The sequence below is a fragment of the Protobothrops mucrosquamatus genome, unplaced genomic scaffold (assembly GCF_001527695.2).
Source record: "Protobothrops mucrosquamatus isolate PMUCROS unplaced genomic scaffold, P.Mucros_1.0 scaffold1432, whole genome shotgun sequence".
In the NCBI taxonomy this organism is placed as follows: domain Eukaryota; kingdom Metazoa; phylum Chordata; class Lepidosauria; order Squamata; family Viperidae; genus Protobothrops; species Protobothrops mucrosquamatus.
The window spans coordinates 331368-350991 of NW_015387616.1; the positions used below are offsets into that span (position 1 = coordinate 331368).

A 19624-nucleotide genomic window follows, 5' to 3' on the forward strand; every position below is an offset into this window, starting at 1 on the left:
TTTAGACAAAAACCTAATTATGTCAGCTAGGTCTGTATTCTACATTACGGCTATTGTATTCAAAACTATGTATTACTTTCATGAACAGGAAAATAACAGCTTATAGAAGAAAAGTCACACATTCGTGAGAACGATTTCATGAAATTGCATTGCTTTGATGAGCGACCGCCTCCATATGTTAATTAATTCCAGTGCTCCTTATTACTTAGATATATTTGACTATAGAATTTTCAGGAGGCAGGGTAGCTATATTTGGGATATGTATTTATACATAGGAGATATGCTAATTTTGCTTATAATTATTTGGTTGAACTTTTCCCCTTTTATTTTATTGGGCTGCTGCTTTTTCATTTTATTTGTCCCAGAATTTTCCTTTATGGTCCATTGTTAGATATTGATCAGTTGAAGCTCATTTTGAGACTCGTTGGAACCCCAGGCCCTGAGCTTTTGAAGAAAATCTCTTCAGAGTCTGTGAGTTTAAAATTTGATTGTAATGACTCCCTTATGTGGATTTCTTTTCTTTTCTTTTCTTTGCTGTCATGAAAATTGTATTTTTTTTGTTTGGCTTTTTTCCTTCTTTCTTTATTTCTATAGGCATCTTGATGTCTCACTGTTCTTCCTCTATGTTGTTTTTCAGTTAACTAGTTCCTCATATTATTCATTTTTTGTTTCTCTGCAGGCTATATTAGGCTTAACTAAACATTAAATATACTTTATTATATGTTATTAGTACTGTATAGCCATTTTCACGCATGTTATTGAGAAACTACATGCAATACTGCACATGCAAACTCTGAAACGGAAATCCTTTTCCTTCTCCTATTTCCATGCATGCCCTACATTTGTTCAGGAAAATCTAGCTCTCTAGCTAGGAAGAATCTAGTTTTTGTACCATCAACCAAAATTTGTACCAATAAGCCATTGGACTTGATAACACAGTGTACCCTCTCTATTAAATGGATTGTGCATTTCTTAGAGGTTGGTCTTTGTAACTTGTATTTGTATTGTCACCGACTTTAACAATCCATGAAATGAAGTACTCGAATTGCAGTTATTACTTGTTTCAGACCAACTTTCACACACCAAACCTGGGAGTGTTCTTCATGCATTTGCAAAATAATTCCTTGCTGGCATGACCTTTGCTGAAAAATCTGAACGTTACCTCATCTAACAGTGCTTCAGATTGCACAATCCATTTAGAGTAAAAAGCATGGAGTCATAAAATTGCTGTCTAATTATTCTAGTCTTTTTTGTAAGCAGAATTAAAGTACATATGCAGTATGTACTTTCTATATGTGTAGATTTTTAATATATGTGTAGATTTTTAATATAATTTAATCAATGAAATGGTAGGAATGAGTACATCAGTGGTAGGAATGAGTACATTTTTAGAAAAAAATGCATGTATCATTTGACCCAAAGCGTTTTCCTGAAATTAGGCTCATAAAAGTTGAAAAATGCTTAATTCATGAGGAAGATTTAATAAAAGAGGAATGTATATGTGATGTTGATGTATAAAATAACTGATTTTTTAAAAAAAATCTGAATGAACATGAAGGAAATACTGTAGACGGTAAAAAGAATAATGCTCAAGAACTTCAAGGGAGATGAGTGTTTAACAAATCTGAAATATAAATAAGTAAATACATTTACTATTTAAGCAGGTGAAAGTAAGACAGGTTCAGTAACTTTGTTTCAAGAAAACTGCAGTCAAAATTCTAATCCTGGAGAGATTTAGAAGAACCTCCTTATTGAGAAAAGGGAAAATAGCTGTGCTTCAGTTTGGTAAAAGGATGAAAACTAATTTTCCCTGTATGTTGTGTAATCTGAAAAGCATGTGCTTCAGTTTGGTAAAAGCATGAAAACTAATTTTCCCTGTATGTTATGTAATCAAAAATACTTGTCTTTGTGCTTGACAGCTTGGAAATCAGGGTCTACTTTTCAGGTAACAGGGTTTTTTCCCCCTACAGCTTCATTGATTTTTGCAAGTGTCATATCAACTCCTTTATGCATGCTGAGTTTTGCTCTGCTAGTTGCCAACTCAAGGTCTCAGGAAACAGCATGCTGAATAGTGCAAAATGTTGTTAAAGAGCGTAGCACACTGATAAACAGCAGCCTATTATCTGAAACATCTTTCAAACAAATACTTGAGATAAAAATTTTGGTTAGCCTAGTCCAGAGGTCTTCAAACTTGGCTCTTTTATGACTTGTGGACTTCCAACTCCCAGAATTCCTCAGCCAGCGTGTCTGGCTGAGGAATTCTGGGAGTTGAAGTCCACAAGTCATAAAAGGGCCAAGTTTGAAGACCCCTGGCCTAGTCATTGGTTTCAATAACTAGTGTGACATGGATCTGATAAAGGTAACATTAACATATACAAAGTATAAGATTTATTAAATGTATAAGGGATTGATTTTCTGGGAATAAATAAATGATAGTACTGAAGAGCAACATGTTCTCCGAACAATTAAAAATTCTGGCCCGCTAACCTGGAATCTGTGTTTCAGAGATAGGGAAGCCAATTTTTTCTGTAGCTCAGCTGATCCTTGAGAATAGTTGAGTCTTGCTGTTGTTGTCAGTATTCGTAACATCTTAAAAGAATATCATGGTATTTTCCTATGCCTGGTTAAGACAAAGGATAATTTTTCCTCTTCATACTCACTTTTTATATGGCTAACAATATGAGATCTTGATTGTTAATTACTAGTTGCCTTAATTTGCATTATTTGTTAGTGTGGGACTTGGCAATATCAAGGCTAAGGCCTTATTCTTTGGTTGATTTCCCCCCCAGAATTATACTATACTAGTTGTCCAAAGGAGAAGATAGAATCCCTATACTTTCCAATGTTTTCTTCAATTCCCTTTCTAATTAATTGCATCATATACCAGCCTCTTGTCTATACTTGTCTTATCTGGGAGAAAACAAGTTGCCTGTCTCTTCCCATGTGACTTGCAGTTTGATAACAAAAATTCAGCAATGAGTGAGTAATAAAAAAGAAAAAGAAAACATGCTAATCTGACTTCTTGCAGATAAAGATATATATCTGCCATAAAAGTTAAGGAATGGAGCTTCTGCCTAAAGGCAAAATATTTATTGGCTGTCTAAAATAATAACAACAACAACAATAATAACAATAACAATAACAACAACAATAATAGTTGGAAGGGACCTTGGAGGTCATCGAGTCCAACTCCCTGCTCAGGCAGGAAACCCTATACCATTTCAGACAAATGACTGTCCAGTCTCTTCCTAAAAACTTCCAGTGTTGGAGCATTCACCGCTTCTGGAGGCAGGTTGTTCCACTGGTTAATTGTTCTCACTGTCAGGAAGTTTCTCCTTAGAATGATGATCTTTAAACAAAAATATGATAATAGTATATTTTCCCAGAGAAAGTAATACTAGATTTTCAAAAGGACGATAAATTGTAGTACCTTTCTGAAATTGAAAAATCTGGTATCCCTTAGTTTAGTTCGGTATTTACAATATCATGCATTGGTTAAAAGCTCTTTTCTTTGTTCCCTATACAGGCAAGTTGTGATTTAGAATGAAATGTGGTATATGGAATTAAATAGACTAATGTGTACTTTTTTTGCTAGTCACTTGTGCACACTTGCTTTAGTTGATACTAAATCAGATTTCTTTTATTCACTGACAAACTAGTATTTTTGTGCTTTCTAATATTGCATGTTTGCTTTGAAAGTTTATATCTATAGGAAAGTTTCTTAGATGCTGTACCCTCAAGGCATTATATTATGTAGCAAAAGAGTGAAAGCTAATTTGAGCATTGACACTGTTGTTGAAATCGTAACAAAGCCCTTGACAAGGCGTTTTTAAGATATTAACCAGCTTCAGCAAATCATGCGTCTGACGGGGACACCCCCTGCATATCTCATTAACAGGATGCCCAGCCATGAGGTGAGATCTTAGGAGGATGTGCACATTGGTCTGCAGTTTAGAGCTTATTTTATTCACTGATATTTTTTAACTTTTCAAGGGCATCCAAAATTAAAGCATCATAAAGCCATTTATAGTAATCTACTCCCAATCTAAAAGTACTTACTTATCTGAGGATCTGGTTCCTCCACTTCTCTCCATGTAATTCCAGCATTTCGTGTTCCAGTAGTAGGTACAGTTAAAACAAAATTATCTTTACAATGTATTTAAAGGATAATACATAGGGAACTGTCTATATTTTTAAAGGAAACAATTCATTAGGTGTGGATAATGGGAAAGATGTTTCTGATACCCACTATGTGATGATTATTAAGGCACTTTTAAGGAAGCTCATACTAGTACAGCTAATGCTTCAAGTAAAATCTTGTCCCAATCCACTAAAGTTTTAGTACTTGAAAAGCAATAACAAATCTGTACAAATTGTAAAATATTAGAGAAAGGTGCTGTGAACACGTATTTCCCAAAAACTTTCAAAAGCTGTACAGTACTTTATACCAACTGAGGTTTTCAAACTGTCTTCACAAGAAGCTTTACGTATAGGCAAGTTACTTAGTTCAGTGAAGACGTAACCAGAAGCAAATCTAAATTGATGTAAGTCACACATTTTTTTTCTATTCTTCTTAGTACAATTGTATACCTCCCATTTAATTGGTACCCCTGTCCCGTGCAGATGTTACTCTGCTGTAATATGCTGCAATGGATCAATGTTCAGCCATCTAAGATCATTCATGTGCCATTACTATTTTCTAACATATCACAAGTATTGCTTATGCAGTGCATAAGACCCAAATTCTAGCCTTTATTTATATCAGCGGTCCTCATCCTTTGTGGCTTGGCGGTCCAGCTGGGGGGGGAGAGGGGAACTGGGCCACACAAGCAGCGGGCCAGCTGCATGTGTGTGCATGCATAGTTCATGCGGCCCAGTTGCAAATAGGCCATGGCCTGGTAGTGGCCCAGGGGTTGGGGATCCCTTATTTATAGCATCATTATCATGCTGATTATATAAATGAGAAGATAAAGGTAGATAGTAATTAAAAGAACTAAAATGAGATGAAATCAACGTAAAAAAAAAACCAGGTCTACAAAGAAACTTGCAGTAATTAAGAAGCATAGTTTAATAATATGTTTTATTTTCTTCCAGGCAAGAAATTACATACAGTCCTTGTCTTACATGCCGAAGATGAATTTTGAAAACGTATTTATTGGTGCGAATCCTCTAGGTAAGACTTAACAATAGTTTCACCAGAGCAGAGGAATATAAAATGCATGTACACCAAGTTTGTGAACACCATTTTGGCATGGCAGATAAAGGCTTTGAAGCAGTTTTTTCACATACATAGTGAAGATGACTTTGGTTTCATTTTTATACAGTCATTCAGGTTTATTCATAACACTAAATCTCTCCCACTTCATTCCTTTTCTCATTTTTTACTGATACCCAGAACTTTAATGTAATTTACTGAATGCTTGTCTTTCAGATGATGATACCAGAAAATTTCTGTATAAAATTCCTTTCTGAATAGAATTCTGAAATTCACAAGTTACACTAGTGCATTTTGTTCCATTTATTTTTGAATTTACTTTCTAGTGTCATTGACCTATTTTAATAATTTAAAAATAGATTCTGCACCTTGCCATAAAACCTGCCTCAAGGGGAGGTTTTTCCAGCAAGTGCAACAAAATGTTTATTCATTAAAACATAACTCTCCATTCAAATGAGAAGTCAGGAGTATTGGGATGCTCTATGGATAGAGAGGGTCCATAGATAGTGACGGTTTCAATTGTAGCATTAAATAATTTGGATGAAACGAGAACGAGACCAGTATATTAACTGAAAGTCCTAAGCCCAACCTATACTTTCTTAAATATATTTATTTTTCTTACAAACAAATGCCAAGTTGGTAATTTTATTATGGCTGACGTACATAATCAAGACCCGGGCACAGAGGGCAGCATCCGTCTGGCTGAAATAAGTCCTCCTAATTTTTTAGTTTGGCATGGCTTGGGGAGGGGGGGGGCAGTTTTCATCTGCAAAGTTCTAATGGCTTTTCAAGGTTTTGAACCACAGATAACCAGATAACCACAGTTCCTGTGCCTGAAGTTAGGCTCTAGGGAACAGTTGATTTGTTGCTGCTGTACCAGCTTACCTGCTATTCAGTGAGATCCCTACATAAGCTGCTTGACTTTGTTACCAGTTAACAGTGGAGTCTTAAAGACTTAAAGTCCTTGGAAATTTCATCCGGCCTACATCCAGTGTACAGTCTGGAGCAGCCCAATAGTTCATGAACTTCATGGCTACCTCATTGATGCTGTCAACATTTGATCCCAGGCCCTGGAGTTGGGGCTCTGTCTATGAAGGAACAGGCTGACGTTCAGCCCTAGCAAAACCAAGTGGCTAGCTATGTAAAGATTGCCTGGTTCTGGGGACTTTTCATATGTATTTCTAAATGAGGCTGGAGTTTCCCAGATGAAACTTAGGTGCAATTTGAAGGTCGTCTTGAATTCTTCCTATAGCTCCTGATCAAAGAAGCTGTTACCAGGAAGAAATTTGTACAGATTTATATTATGCAGCAATTGCACATGCTCCTGAAACTGGAAGGCTTTTAAATAGCCATTAAGCCATGATTACCTCATGTTTGGACCACCACGGTGCACTCTATATGAGGTTGCCTTTGAAGACAATTCAGAAGGTTAGGTTGGTTCAGAATTATGAACAATTAAAGACATGCTATGGGATGCCCATGTAACACCTCTGCTTTGCAAGCTGCATTGGGTTACCATTAGGTTCTAATTCAAGGTCCTAGTTATCCTACAAAACCCTGTACAGCGTAGGGTCTCTAGTTGTTTGAGGAACCACCTGTCTTCCTTTGTGTCTGCACATCCTGTTAGATCAGACAGAGTCAGCATATTCCAGGTCTTATCCGTTAAACAATATGAACCAGGAAGCATGCTTTCTATTTTGCTGCACCTGGGCTCTGAAACAGCATCCTCCCAGGAATTTAAATGGCCCCAGCTCTACTGTGGTCTACTTGATGCAAACGTTGAAGCCCTGGGTCTTTTCCTAGGCTTTGAGCTAGGATGGGATATGGACCCCCTCCAGGAGTGGGTTTTATGTTTATTCCACTAGGACACACCATCTCCTTTTCTATTGTCTGGTGTCGTTTTGTTTTTAATTTTTTATATCACCCAGAATCATTTTTTTGTCTGTCTGTGTATCTATGTTTATGTTTTGTTGGAGGTTGCTTCATCTCTTTGTATCTATGAGCTGCTTTATCTACCAGGTGAGTGATAAATATGGGGAACAGCTGTGCCTCTATGATTCTCGCCTGGCCTTTTGTTAATTAAATGAATATTTTTGTTTAAGAGGCAAAAGAGAACTCCGCACACTTCCTCCTCTTAAATAAATAATTTAGATAAGTGGTTTTTTTTTCTATCTTCATTTCTTCTGTTTTATTTCATATATAATGAATGTCAGTTTTCATTGATAGTTAGGTTAAGCGCATACTTTGCATTCAAGTTAAGTAAGCCCAGAGATGTGCTCTAAGATAGATGGCCATGCAGATCTTTTAAATAAATATTATGAACATTTTTCCTTTTAAATGGGGTGCTCTGCTGCTTAATTACTCAATATTTTCTGGATGCGAGGCAAAGTCAGCAGAAGAAAGTCCGATGACTGGACATAGCCCGAACTCTGCTTGCCAGTTGGTGCAAAGCTAGGTCGCCCCCTTGGTGCACTGTGGATAGCGTGCATCCATAAACTAACAAACTAGCAATCTTAGACTGCCAGATCTACTCTGTTGTAAAAAGCATTGCAGACTTCCCTGGCCATGTACACCACACACACACACACACACACACACACAGCCTCAACATTTTTACCATTCACCTTTATGCTCAGAAACGCAACCAAGGGTTCCTGCTGAATTCAAGTCTTCAACACTCTTCTTAGAAGTACATTTATTTTTGTTAAAATGTTGTCTTATAGATATTAAACTCATATTCTTGCATACAAACTGAATGACAAATATTGGCATTGGGAAATACTGATTTTCTTTAAGTTGAGTTGGAGCTTTACGAAGAATTGTACATTAATCCCTCTTTTCGTTTTCTTCCCTTGGCTTCTGAAGCTGTAGACTTGCTGGAGAAGATGCTGGTGCTGGACACAGATAAACGGATCACTGCTGCTGAAGCTTTGGCTCATGGCTATTTTTCTCAGTATCACGACCCGGATGATGAGCCAGTGGCAGATCCTTATGATCAGTCCTTTGAAAGCAGAGAACTTGATATTGAGGAGTGGAAAAGTAAGTTTTCTGGTAGACTGATTTGGGGAACTCAGTATTGCTAATGCTATTCACCAACATTATTGTTTTAGTTCGTGTGAAAAGATAAAGATGTCAGGGAAGTAATGAAATCCAGTTTGGCAAAATAGAAAGATTGTGCAGAAATATACCTTCTGAGTAGAGAAACTGAGAAAAGTTAGTATCGTTGCATAAAATAAGTCAAGGCCTATATGACTTACCATTAATATTAAAACAGTCCTGATGATGCTGGGTGAAGGAACGCTTTACAAAAACCTTTTCTTCACTATAATTTTTGCATTCTACATAAAAGGATTTTTAAAAAATTTTTTGCATTTATTAAGAATTCAGTAACAGGAAGAGGCAGATGAAGGCAAATTTTGGGGGAGGTTGTAAATAAAGAAGACAAATAGCTGAAACAGAGACAGAAGACACTGCTGAAAGTTCAAGGCAGATGGGAACAAGCGTACTAGCTTTGTCTTTCTCCTCTGGCTGAGAATATGATGAGAGAAACAAACTGTTGAAGCAAATGGGCAGGAAGCTAAAAGTGAGGCAGGAGAGAGGGAAGAGCTGCTACTACGATATCAGTTAGGAACTTCCATTGTAGAGTCTGAATGACTGTTCTGGAGGGCTTCACTAATTATAGAGGCTCCATGCAAACTGAGGACCCAGGAAAATCCAAACTTTCCATGAATGGAAACTCTTAAATGGATAGAGTGGGGGCCTCGGTTGTAGATATTTACTGCATACTTGTGGGATCCTGAGCACACTGTCTGGAAGTAAGACCATTGAATCAATGGGATGTAATACAGAGCAAGTATGCTTCTACTTCTTTGTGATTGTAATCCAATTTAAAGGCCTCTCTGTCAGCCAGTTTTCTTTAGCAAACAGAATAGAAAGAAAAGGTATCTCAAGAAGCTTTTCTCCAATGTCTACCCAGCTTTCCAGAATAAGCTAAATTAAATAAAACACAGACACGCGCACACACACACACACACACGCACACACACAAACCAATAATCTATGTAAATTTATCTGGAACGAGCCATTTTTTCAATAGGACTTACTGAAAAGTAACTGCATAGTTGCTTATACTTGCTGAGTGGAGATTTTTACAGTTTATAATAATTTTTACAATTTTGTAAAACAAAGTTACAATTTTATAATTGCCCAATACATATACAGGTAGTCTTCGACTTACAGCCATTTGTTTAGTGGGCATTCGAAGTTACAAACAGCATTGAGAAAAATGACTTGTGATTGTTTTTCACACTTAGGACTGCTGCAGTATCTCCATGGTCATTGTGATCAAAATTCACAAAATACTTGGCAACTGGCATGTATTTATGGCAGTTACTAACTTAACAGCTGCAGCGATTCACTTAACAATTATCACAAGAAAGATCGTAAAATGGGGCAAAACTCACAATAACTGTCTTGCTTGGCAATAGAAATTTTGGGCTCAGTTGTGGTTGTGAGTCAAGGACAATCTGTATACAAATTTGGGTCAGAGCCACATATTTCTCCTTATGAGTGTTTTCAGTGGGAGTTGACTATTGAGAAGATAGGGAAGTTAAGCTGTTCATTTCTAATTCTCCTTTGGACCAAATATAGTACTTGTAATTCAGAAAGGTTTAAGACAGTTTGCACAAAGGTAATTGGGATGTGGCTGCAGTATACTGTATATCCAGATTGATATGTATATTTCCCTACTCACATGCCCACACTGAATATGCGAATTGGAACTTGGAAGACATCTAGTTCCACAAAAATTGAACTATGTTTGCTGTTAGCTAGTTTGCCATTTTTCTCTAAAAAAAAATACATTTCAGTCTGACTTGTAATTCCACAAGTCTACAAGATTAAAAAAAAAAATCTAATAACCTTCTGTCAGGAGAAAGGACTCTTAATCCATTTTCCAATGTGTTTTAGAAATAGACCTGCTCCAGAGATTAGGGAGAGGCCAAGAAGGCGGGGATATGGCAGTGTTGAAGATGGCCTTTATTCTGGAAGCATCAGCATCCAATTCTAAAGAATAGCTATTGTTATCTCACAGGATTGAAATAGCTTTAGAGTCATTTATTTTCATCATCTGGGGTAGAAGAGTGGGAAGCAGTTATCTCTAAGCTATTGAAAGCCTTAACCCATCTTTCTTTCTCCACCAGGCCTGACCTATGATGAAGTGGTTAGCTTTGTGCCACCACCACTTGACCAGGAGGAAATGGAATCCTGAGAATCTGTTTCTCTTTGTCCCATATCACTGTGAGGGGAACATCTTTTCATAGGAATTCTCCACATATTGTTCAAGTGCCTCTTGCCATGAAGATTCTCCTTGGGGGAGGATGTGTGCACGCGTGTATGTGTGTGTACGTGTGAATGTATTGAATGAAAAGGAAGGAAAAGAAAGATCCAGAGGGGAATATTTATACAGAACCTGTATAAAATTGCATGTTCTCTTGTATTTTTGTACACAGTTTGGGACATGTTTCTACAGACCTGATTGATTGCTTTTTCGCCTTTACTGCTGATAATCAGCTTTCATTGCTCTAGGTCTAGGCAGATAGTATGCAGGGAAGCTGAGATTTCAGATGCTCAGTAGAAATTGTTGCCATTAAATGGCTCTTCTACCAAGAAAAGACTTAGAAAATGGAAACTGAACTATTACTTGAACTGTGCTCCCTGCTTTCCAAGATGCGGGGGTAGTGGATTTATTTCAGTTACTTATTCCGACAAAGTCTCCCCACTATTTTATAACAGCAGAAAAGTTGACTAATGAATGTCTGGCTGTCTTTAATATGAAACAGGTGTTGATGTTGTTTTTTTTAAAAAAAGTTTGTGCCTTAAATCAGTGTTTCTCAACTTTGGCAGCTTTAAGGAATATGGCTTCAACTCCTGGATTTCTCCAATCCACATTCTGGCTGGGGGATTCTGGGAGTTGAAGTCCACACATTTTAAAGTTTCTTAGGTTGAGAAACACTGCCTTAAATGACTGAGAGTAAAACGAAGTCTGAGTTAATGGTCTCAACAATGGAATTTGGAGGTTGCGTCTTTTTGGAGTGCAGGCCTCAAAATGCCTAGGTATCCTCGCCTGACTACTGTAATCAAGACACAGATATTCCAGTCATCCCTCATGAAGCAATTTAGTCATTTCTCTTTCTTATTTCTTTGCCCATCTTTGAGATGTCTCACCTCTGCTATGCTACTGTTTTGTATACCATCTTCAGATGAAATGTGGGTTTTTGCATGTTGTAGTTGTACAAGCATGTAGGCTTGCTTATATTATTTTGGAAGAGGCAACTCAGCCAATAAATTAATGTATTCAGTTATCAGAGTTAGAGCCATACAGTTTAGCCTCCATCTAACTTTGTTCAATTTATGGTTAATGTTTTGGGCACTTTTAACAGGAAAGGAACTGATGAATATGCATCTTTCTTTAACTTTCTATCAGTGGCTTTAAAAATCAGTTCATTTATCAACTGGTATGTGCCTAAAGAAAAATTCACCTCATTGTATTCATGAATTCAAGAAACATTTTCCTACACACGGATGAGTGGGAGGCCTCAGTTCAAGTATTTTGTGTTCATCAGGTATTGAAGATCCAATAACCTATTTTTAAAATATTTCCTGAAATTTATATAATGCAGGCATCATGCATGAATTGTATGCCTGTCTGAAAGCTCTGCAATATTTTTGTTTTTCTGATGGATTTGGGATTTTCTGTATTTATCCCTTTTGTACAGAGAAGCTGTTTTTTAAAATAAAGGAAGGGATATGTGGACAATGAAGCCATCAGATCCTTCCTTTCTCTTCAGTTCAGTCCCCTCTGCAAAGAAACCTTAGCTTGGGGTCCAGAGAACAATGCTTTGTTGTGTTTTTTTGTCCAGAGGCCTTCTGTAAACTAAACAAAATCACCTGTCTGCTGAACCTGCGGTTTGGGAATTCAGATGGAAATGTAGATATATTCTATCAAATATACAGGAAGATTATTTTTATCTGTCATTTTATGTCTAGCTGTGACTTTTCATGCATAAATACTACAAAGGGAATTAAAAAAAAAACATGTAAGTTTATATGTGAGTGGAACTCTCAAAGCTGAGATTTTAGATGGAGGGGCCCCTGTGGAGTGCACTCCTAGTTAGAATGATGCTATTTTACTGTCTAATCTCTGGACAGAAAATACAAACTTTAAAGAGGAATTCTGCTCTAACTGGTTTTGCCAAATAGGATATCACCCAACGCAACTGGTTTTAAAATAAAGTTATTTTTCAGACTAAATGGACTGATGGTATTTATAAATTGCTGTTTAATTGTGATAAAGTTTCTTGAGGATGCATACAGTTGGATCCCAATATTACACATAACAATTTTCCTAACTAGCCACATATAATTTAATTTGCCTTAAATGCTGCATTTGCTTTGCTTCATCCCTGAGAGTCAGCTGTTGAATAAAAATCCAAACTAAGTCTGTTTGAAGTTTAAACTAATTATAAAAATGATTAGAATTTTTTAAAAATGCCATGGGTCTTTGTGCACGGTGATAAAGGTGCTGTCCCCCTATAAGCACAAAATATAAGTAATTTTTTTTAAAAAAGATGTCTGTATTCACTTAAATAATATCAATTTAGCAAGTGGGCTTTTTATACAAACCTGAAGAAATTAACATTTGCACCCAAGACCCACTTAGTTTAAGAAAGTGTATTGCATTCCTATTTCTAATTCTTGGCATTGTGCATAAATTTGTCAAAAATAACCTGGCTTCTCTTTTATTGAGGAATGCTTATTTAAACCTAAATAAATGTAAATCTTCTCATCATTAAAAGCCAAGTATTTCATTTGCTGCATCAATATTATAACATGGATTCAAACTATAAGCATACAAAGGATTGTAAATTTTTAGGATGAAAGTTCTTCAAACTTCTGTAGTGATGCAACCCTATAAAAATGACAAATGGAGCTGTGTGATGACTCCCTAACGACTAACCCCTCTCAAAAACATTTATACTTGGCCAAGTACATCACCATACTCACTGGTCAAATTCCAGTCTATGAACCAAACAACAATGATTGAAAACTTAACTCTCACAAAACAAAATATTTTTTATGGGAAAGAACAAAACTCCAAATTGTCCTTAGTGGGAATGATGAGCCCATTTGCTGCCTTCCCAATAGCTCCTGAGCATAAGGCCCCACCTTAGAGGCAGCCTCTCTCGTCTCTCCCCTGCATTATAAGGCTGCTCCAATCCTTTGGCCCACCATGCCCAGAAGTGATCCAAGCTGAAGCGCTCATGTCCCAGGCACCCAAAGTTGGATCTCTAGAAGACCATATCCAAGTCCTGAAAGATCACAGTCGCAACTCAGCCCAGACAGTTTGGAAATGAGTTCTGGCAACGGTTCTACCCTGCATGTTCAAAATCTTTCCCATGTGTGATTCCCTTCCAGCTTCTGAATCTCAGAAAATTGCTGACTTAAGATTTTTTTTTTAATCAGTAAAATTACTATTTTAAATAACAAATTTCAGAATGTTTTATGAAGCATAAAAAGTACCATAATGAAGATAAGTGGTATTTGCAACAGTTTTTCATCACAAAACTCAAACGTAGCACCGCTACTATGCACCTATGATATGGAGATATCTTTGCAGTTTTCCTGGCAACAATATGGGAAAAGTATGCTCTTGTTTTCCACTAGGTGTTTCCCCCCCTGACTTCCCTGTTAAGTTTACAACCCTGGAATTTCCTGGCTGTGTTCCAAGAATTAACTAGGTATGATTTTAGCTTTGGAATTCAAGCAATGGCAATCAGGTGCTGCTGCTTTTTCCGTGTCTAGATCAAACTTTAAATTGCCAGAATGAAGCAACCACCTTAATCATTGGCCAAAAATAAGTCATTATTGGTACATGTTTTTGGTAGTAGCTTACATAGCAGCAGATGGGCGAGCCTCTGTGTCTCCACATTCACACAGCTTGAAGAACTCCATTTTGATTTTACAGATGCTGCCACCTGCTGATACAAAACTTAATTTATATTTAAAATTGGCTTTAAATGCACTTGTTGCATATAAAGTGGACTTCTTTTTTTAAAAAAAGGCCTTTTCACTCAATTGCAAAGCAGAAATTCTTCAAAATACAGCCCAAGAATAAATAATACATTTAGTTTATTTGGCCTTTGGAATACAACTTAAGATATTCAGATATTGTATGACGATACAAACATTTTCCACTCCTGACAGTCTTCTAAAAAAACCTGATCTACACACATACTAATGTTAGCATAAGGTGTGCCTATAAAGCACTAGATGTTCCCTGTTTAAGAAAAGGATGGAACAGTCCATGAGTATGACAAAATTGTCTGTGATTGTCATTCTCTGCAGGAACCTATTAACTGCAGACACACATTTTTCAGTATGACCAAACCTTTCATAATGAGAGCCTGCATCAATTTATCCACCTAATTGCAAGCTCTCGCAATCGGCATGTGATTATGTGATCAAGGAAATGTACATGACTGACAACTCAAAACAACTATCAGCAATGGATGACAGGCAGGAAAGTAATATCCAGTCAGCTGCCCTTTAGATCATGGCTGTGTACCTCTTACAAGAGAACACACTTCTCTTAAACTAGAAGTATTGTCTACAACCTATTCAATTATCCCAAATAGACTTATAAATTTCATATACCTCAACCTCAGAATTATCCTTCCAATCAGATGGTCTACAACTATCATATACTATCTTACATAATTTTCTTTACAAAATTTGCCTCATTAATATGCAAGAAGTAACATGTCTTGGACATATATGGAATTTATGTTGGTCTGAAGGACAACAAAAAAAGCCCATTTTATTTAAAAATATTTCTGTTCTGCATTGCTTTGACCTCAAATATAGATATATTACTATCAGAATTCACATTTTAACAACATTGTAGTAATATCTTTTTACAAAACATATTTCGAATTATAAAATAATACAGTTTTAAGCCTCAGCAAAGTTCTTATTTTTTTTTAAAGAAACTTTTCTAAAATAATCCATGTTGCAGAAAACTATTTTTTGCCTTTAAACTTCCAACATTTTCTCATCATATCTGTCACTGCAATACATTAAAACTACTCTAAGGTTGTTTTGGATGTTCTTTCTTACCAAAGGAGGAAGTGGGATTAACAAATGAAATGCTAATCAGATGAATGAAGATTAAGTTGCATTATTTGTATTTTATACTTTGATAAGTTTAGTAAAATTATTAAAGGATTTTTTTTAAAAAAATATCCAAGAAATAAAAGTAAGCTACAGTGTGTCTTTACTCATTTACACTGCAAGTTTAGTAAGACTTCAGAAAAGTATTGGTAGTAGCAGTAAATCTGTTTTAGGCAGGCATGGCTGCTACTTCTATTACTATAAAGCCTACCTTTGACACAGAAAAGGTGAGTCCTTTGAAAGTACCTGTGAGAGGAGTGTCTAATTTGAAACTTGACACCTTCTTCCTGAGCTGATGTGTGGGCAGAAGTAGGCGGGCTATACGTCTCAGCGTATACACTCATTGTTCACAACACAGTTGACAAAGAAATCTTCAGTTGACTTTCCTAAGAGAAGTTGTCTCTCTGTCTGTGTGTGGTAAAATCTAGATTGGCTCTGAGTTTCTTTGAAGTTTGGTGTACTGGAGAGTTCTACTCCAGGCACAGAAGAGATGAGCTTTACCAGGAGAAAAGGCTTCTTCAGGCAAGAAGTAAACAAGACGATGTGGGAACTTCCTAGACGATATACTGCTATCATCCCTGTAGGATCTGGTGCTTACGGCTCTGTCTGGTGAGTGGCTCTCTGGATTTCAGGGCTTTGGCAAAGCAGGAAATGGGGATGGATAGGGATATACAGGATCTTGGAATCCTGCATTTTGAGGAGGAATCATAGGGAATCACTTCATTTGACTCTGGTGAATATACATTTGCATTCTGGAAAGAAATTTGGTTTCCTTCCGGCCACAGTTTTCTACGTCATTCTAAGCGTCAGTTGATCAGGTATTGAAAGGTACCTGAGTATGGGAACCTTGTGAGTTGCCAATTGTCCTTTTTCTGCAAGGCCCCTTGTGTTACAATTATTTGGTATCTTGATCTTTAGACAGGGTGAAGCGCAAATACCATGCTGTGCTGTTTGTTTGCAGTTGGAAGGAAAACAGTTCAGATATTGCTGGCATGACAAATTAATAAGGCGCATCTTCTAGCACCATTTTATTTTCAACTAATGGTTATGTGCCATCACATCGCTTTTGATTCCTAGTGACCAAATAGCTAAATTATTTCCAATACTCTAATATAAAAACTCTATAGGAACACTAGCAGTTGATGATGATCAAATACACATAGTTTCAATTTTCCTTAGTAATAGAGATCTGCTTAAACCTGGTTTCCACACTAGAGTTTTTCAAGTTAGTTGGGCTTGGATTATATATTTGACATATAGAAAGTAACTATAGCAGTGCTTGGAATGATGTCTTTTTTCACAAAACATTTATAGCCAGAGAAAAAGGATATTAATCTGCCAATGATTTGCAGTATGACAATGCTGTATTGTTGTATGCAAAACACTTTTCCAGCTGGGTACTTCTCATATAAGCTAGTCAAGGTGTTATACGGCCTGGGATGAGTGTTGAGATGAATAAAGAAGGTGATATGGAGGAAGGAAGGGCCTCTCTCCTTTTGTACTTCCCAATACTGAGTCCAACAGTCCCAGCTTCTACTGCTATCAGACAAGTCTTGTTTACATTAAACTATTCTTTCTGAACTACCCGCTCTACTTCAGTTAAAGTGCAGTGACTTTTACAGCTCATAGGTTCTTGGGCTGAAATGCCTGGAGCAGACATGCTGTAATAGCCAGAGCCAGTGAGTCAATGCTTCTGTCACATAGAATATATTTGTGGGGTGGGGTGATTTTGTTTCTTTATATTATGCTGGCTTCTGAGTGAGATGTATCTAAAGTTAAAATTTACATCCATGATTTTTTCATAGCGATATAAATTTCCACATGACAGCCTAGTTATTTGAAATGTTAATTGTGTATTGACTTATTCTGACTAATGTGAAATATAATATTTTGTAGCTACAGGCAGATCCTAGAGGATTTAGGCATTTAAATAATTTGTTTATAGCCATTCCTTTGTGTTTACGATCAAGGAAATAAAAAGGACAATCATTTATTTTGGATCTTTAACTGAGTTCAAATTCTTGGATATATATCTCTTCCTCAGAATCAAATGAACAAATGCCAAGTAACACTGCCAAACATTAAATTAAAATATAATAATGTTGGAGGGAATTCCTTTGGGGTAAGACCCTAATGCTTTTTCTCAGGACTAAGGAAACTGTCTGTCCATCCCACATAGATCCACTTTTGCATGAGAAGCAGTGAATGAAACATGACAGGTCCACTGAGTGGCTACCTGCTTTAGTATTGGTCAGCAAATACTATATTAAAGCAAATACAAAACTGCTGTATTCAGTTTTCTTTGTTTCTTTTGAAAAATGAAATAGGTGCTTCACTCGTTGCATTAAAAATGTTTATGGCCTGTAAAAAGTGTATTCCCTTTCCACTGAATACTGTCAAAAATCTATCAACAATAATAGCAGTAAAAATAAAGGTTATTAATTAAAACAGAAATAAATCCAGATTGCAGGAGACTTTTAAATCAAATGATTAAATTAATAATTGAATAATAATAAATAATAATCATTATTATTTAATTAAAACCAATCCAAGTGCTGTATTCAGAAGATACATAACTGCCCATCATGTTATTCCACTTTTAGGTAAGAAATATTATAAGCATTATAGGTAAGAAAATTCAGTCAAAGAGTGAGAACCAGTGAGTAAAAAAAATAAAGGCAAGAAATTAAAAGAGAAGGAAATCTAAACATAATTAAGGTTATCATAATATACTATAGCTCTCCACCCTTTTCTGTCTTTGAACATTGTCTTTATTGTCTTTTTCCACTATATCCATACATTGTCTTTTGTTCTCTAAGATTCTTTTTCAGGATCTTATCAGCTTTATCTAGTTACAACATTCTCTCTGCTCACATACTCTTCCTTGATTTAGAATTATTTTTCCATATGCATTCATTCCTTATTTGACAAAACTATTTGAGCGTACATGATTTTTACAGATCATTTAGTTTTGTACTCAATTTATGTTAATTCATCAGCTATTCATTTTTGAACCTACCCCTATCTCTTCTTGCTTTATGGTTTCTTCTTCAGTAACTCATTCCTACCTCATTCACCTTCATTGACATTCCTTTCTAATGGTAAGGATGTTGGTAGTCAATTGAGGCACATTTTGTCCAGTATGCCACAAGCACAATCAAAACTCAGTTTTCCTTCCAGAATCCTCACACTTTCTATGCAAGCCAGGATCTCTAATCTAGAGACTAATTTCCAATACTGCTGTCCATATCTCACTTTCAGCCTCCTCTTCCTGTTCTTCTTCTTTCCACCTGTACAGAGAGGAGGCAATTGTTTATTCATTTTTAAGTGAATATTAATACTAAGTGCTAAGAAATTATAGTTCAACATTTTAAAATCTCTCCTTTAACATTTTGATTGGTGATGTTACAAAGTGCCCTGAGAGATGGAAGAGTTTTTGAAAGTTACAATTTTTGGTATTGAATTTTGTATCCCATTATTTGAGAAGGCTATGGTTCCCAAACCTAATATTCTCCAGATTGCAATACACTAATGCTGGCAGAGAATTATAGTAGTTCCAAAATTTCTAGAAGGCATCAGTTGAGAAGAACTAGTAGAGTGCCTACATTTAGCTTATAACATATAATATACAGTATGTAGAAAGAAGCTTTTATAGGTACACTTTATGCACCTAGAAATAAAAGTGCCTGTGTAGATATGCTCCCCAGGTAACACAAGATCCAATTTATGTAGACTCAGCTTTATACAAATGTTTCTATAAGCCATGTCTAAAATGCATAAAAGTGCATTTTTCATGTGTAATGCAAATTAGTACATCTTGTAGATGAATTCCAGATCTACACAAAAACTAGATTGTGCAGTTTTCCAGAACAGAATGGTTAAATAAATCAGGCAGTGTCTGCAGTCTTTGGTTCTTCACCATGTAAAAATGCAGTGGCAAACATATTTACCACCATGTGTTATGAACGAAGCCTTAAATTTATATGGAAGTGTCCTTATGCATATTGATATATACAGAAATTCAGTGAATTTTCATCCAAATACTGCAGCAGTACAGATAAAGCTACAGTCCTAGTTATGCTTACTATACCATAAACTTCAATGAATAAAAGCTCTCTTACATATAAATATGATTAGGATTTCACAGATCAGCGTAATACTTCCATGTAATTTCTTTCT

The 19624-nt window shown here is 36.2% G+C and overlaps 2 protein-coding genes across 3 annotated transcripts in view; both read left to right on the forward strand.

The window, feature by feature from the left end:
* Positions 1–12504, forward strand: part of MAPK14 (mitogen-activated protein kinase 14) — a 36214-nt gene extending 23710 nt beyond the window's left edge. Inside the window, exons 9-12 of one of the 2 annotated variants that reach the window (XM_015821949.1) lie at positions 392–471; positions 5095–5173; positions 8081–8254; positions 10417–12504. In XM_015821949.1, the coding sequence (XP_015677435.1) occupies positions 392–471; positions 5095–5173; positions 8081–8254; positions 10417–10484 (401 nt within the window). In that variant the 3' untranslated portion in view covers positions 10485–12504. Of the gene's footprint in view, positions 1–391; positions 472–3834; positions 3915–5094; positions 5174–8080; positions 8255–10416 lie in introns of both variants that reach the window. The other variant, XM_015821950.2, reaches the window with a different exon arrangement.
* A 3249-nt stretch (positions 12505–15753) lies between these two features.
* MAPK13 (mitogen-activated protein kinase 13) overlaps positions 15754–19624 on the forward strand; it is a 34610-nt gene continuing 30739 nt past the window's right edge. The window contains exon 1 of the mRNA XM_015821951.1: positions 15754–16054. Within this exon, the coding sequence (XP_015677437.1) occupies positions 15936–16054 (119 nt within the window). The 5' untranslated portion in view covers positions 15754–15935. The remainder of the gene's footprint in view (positions 16055–19624) is intronic.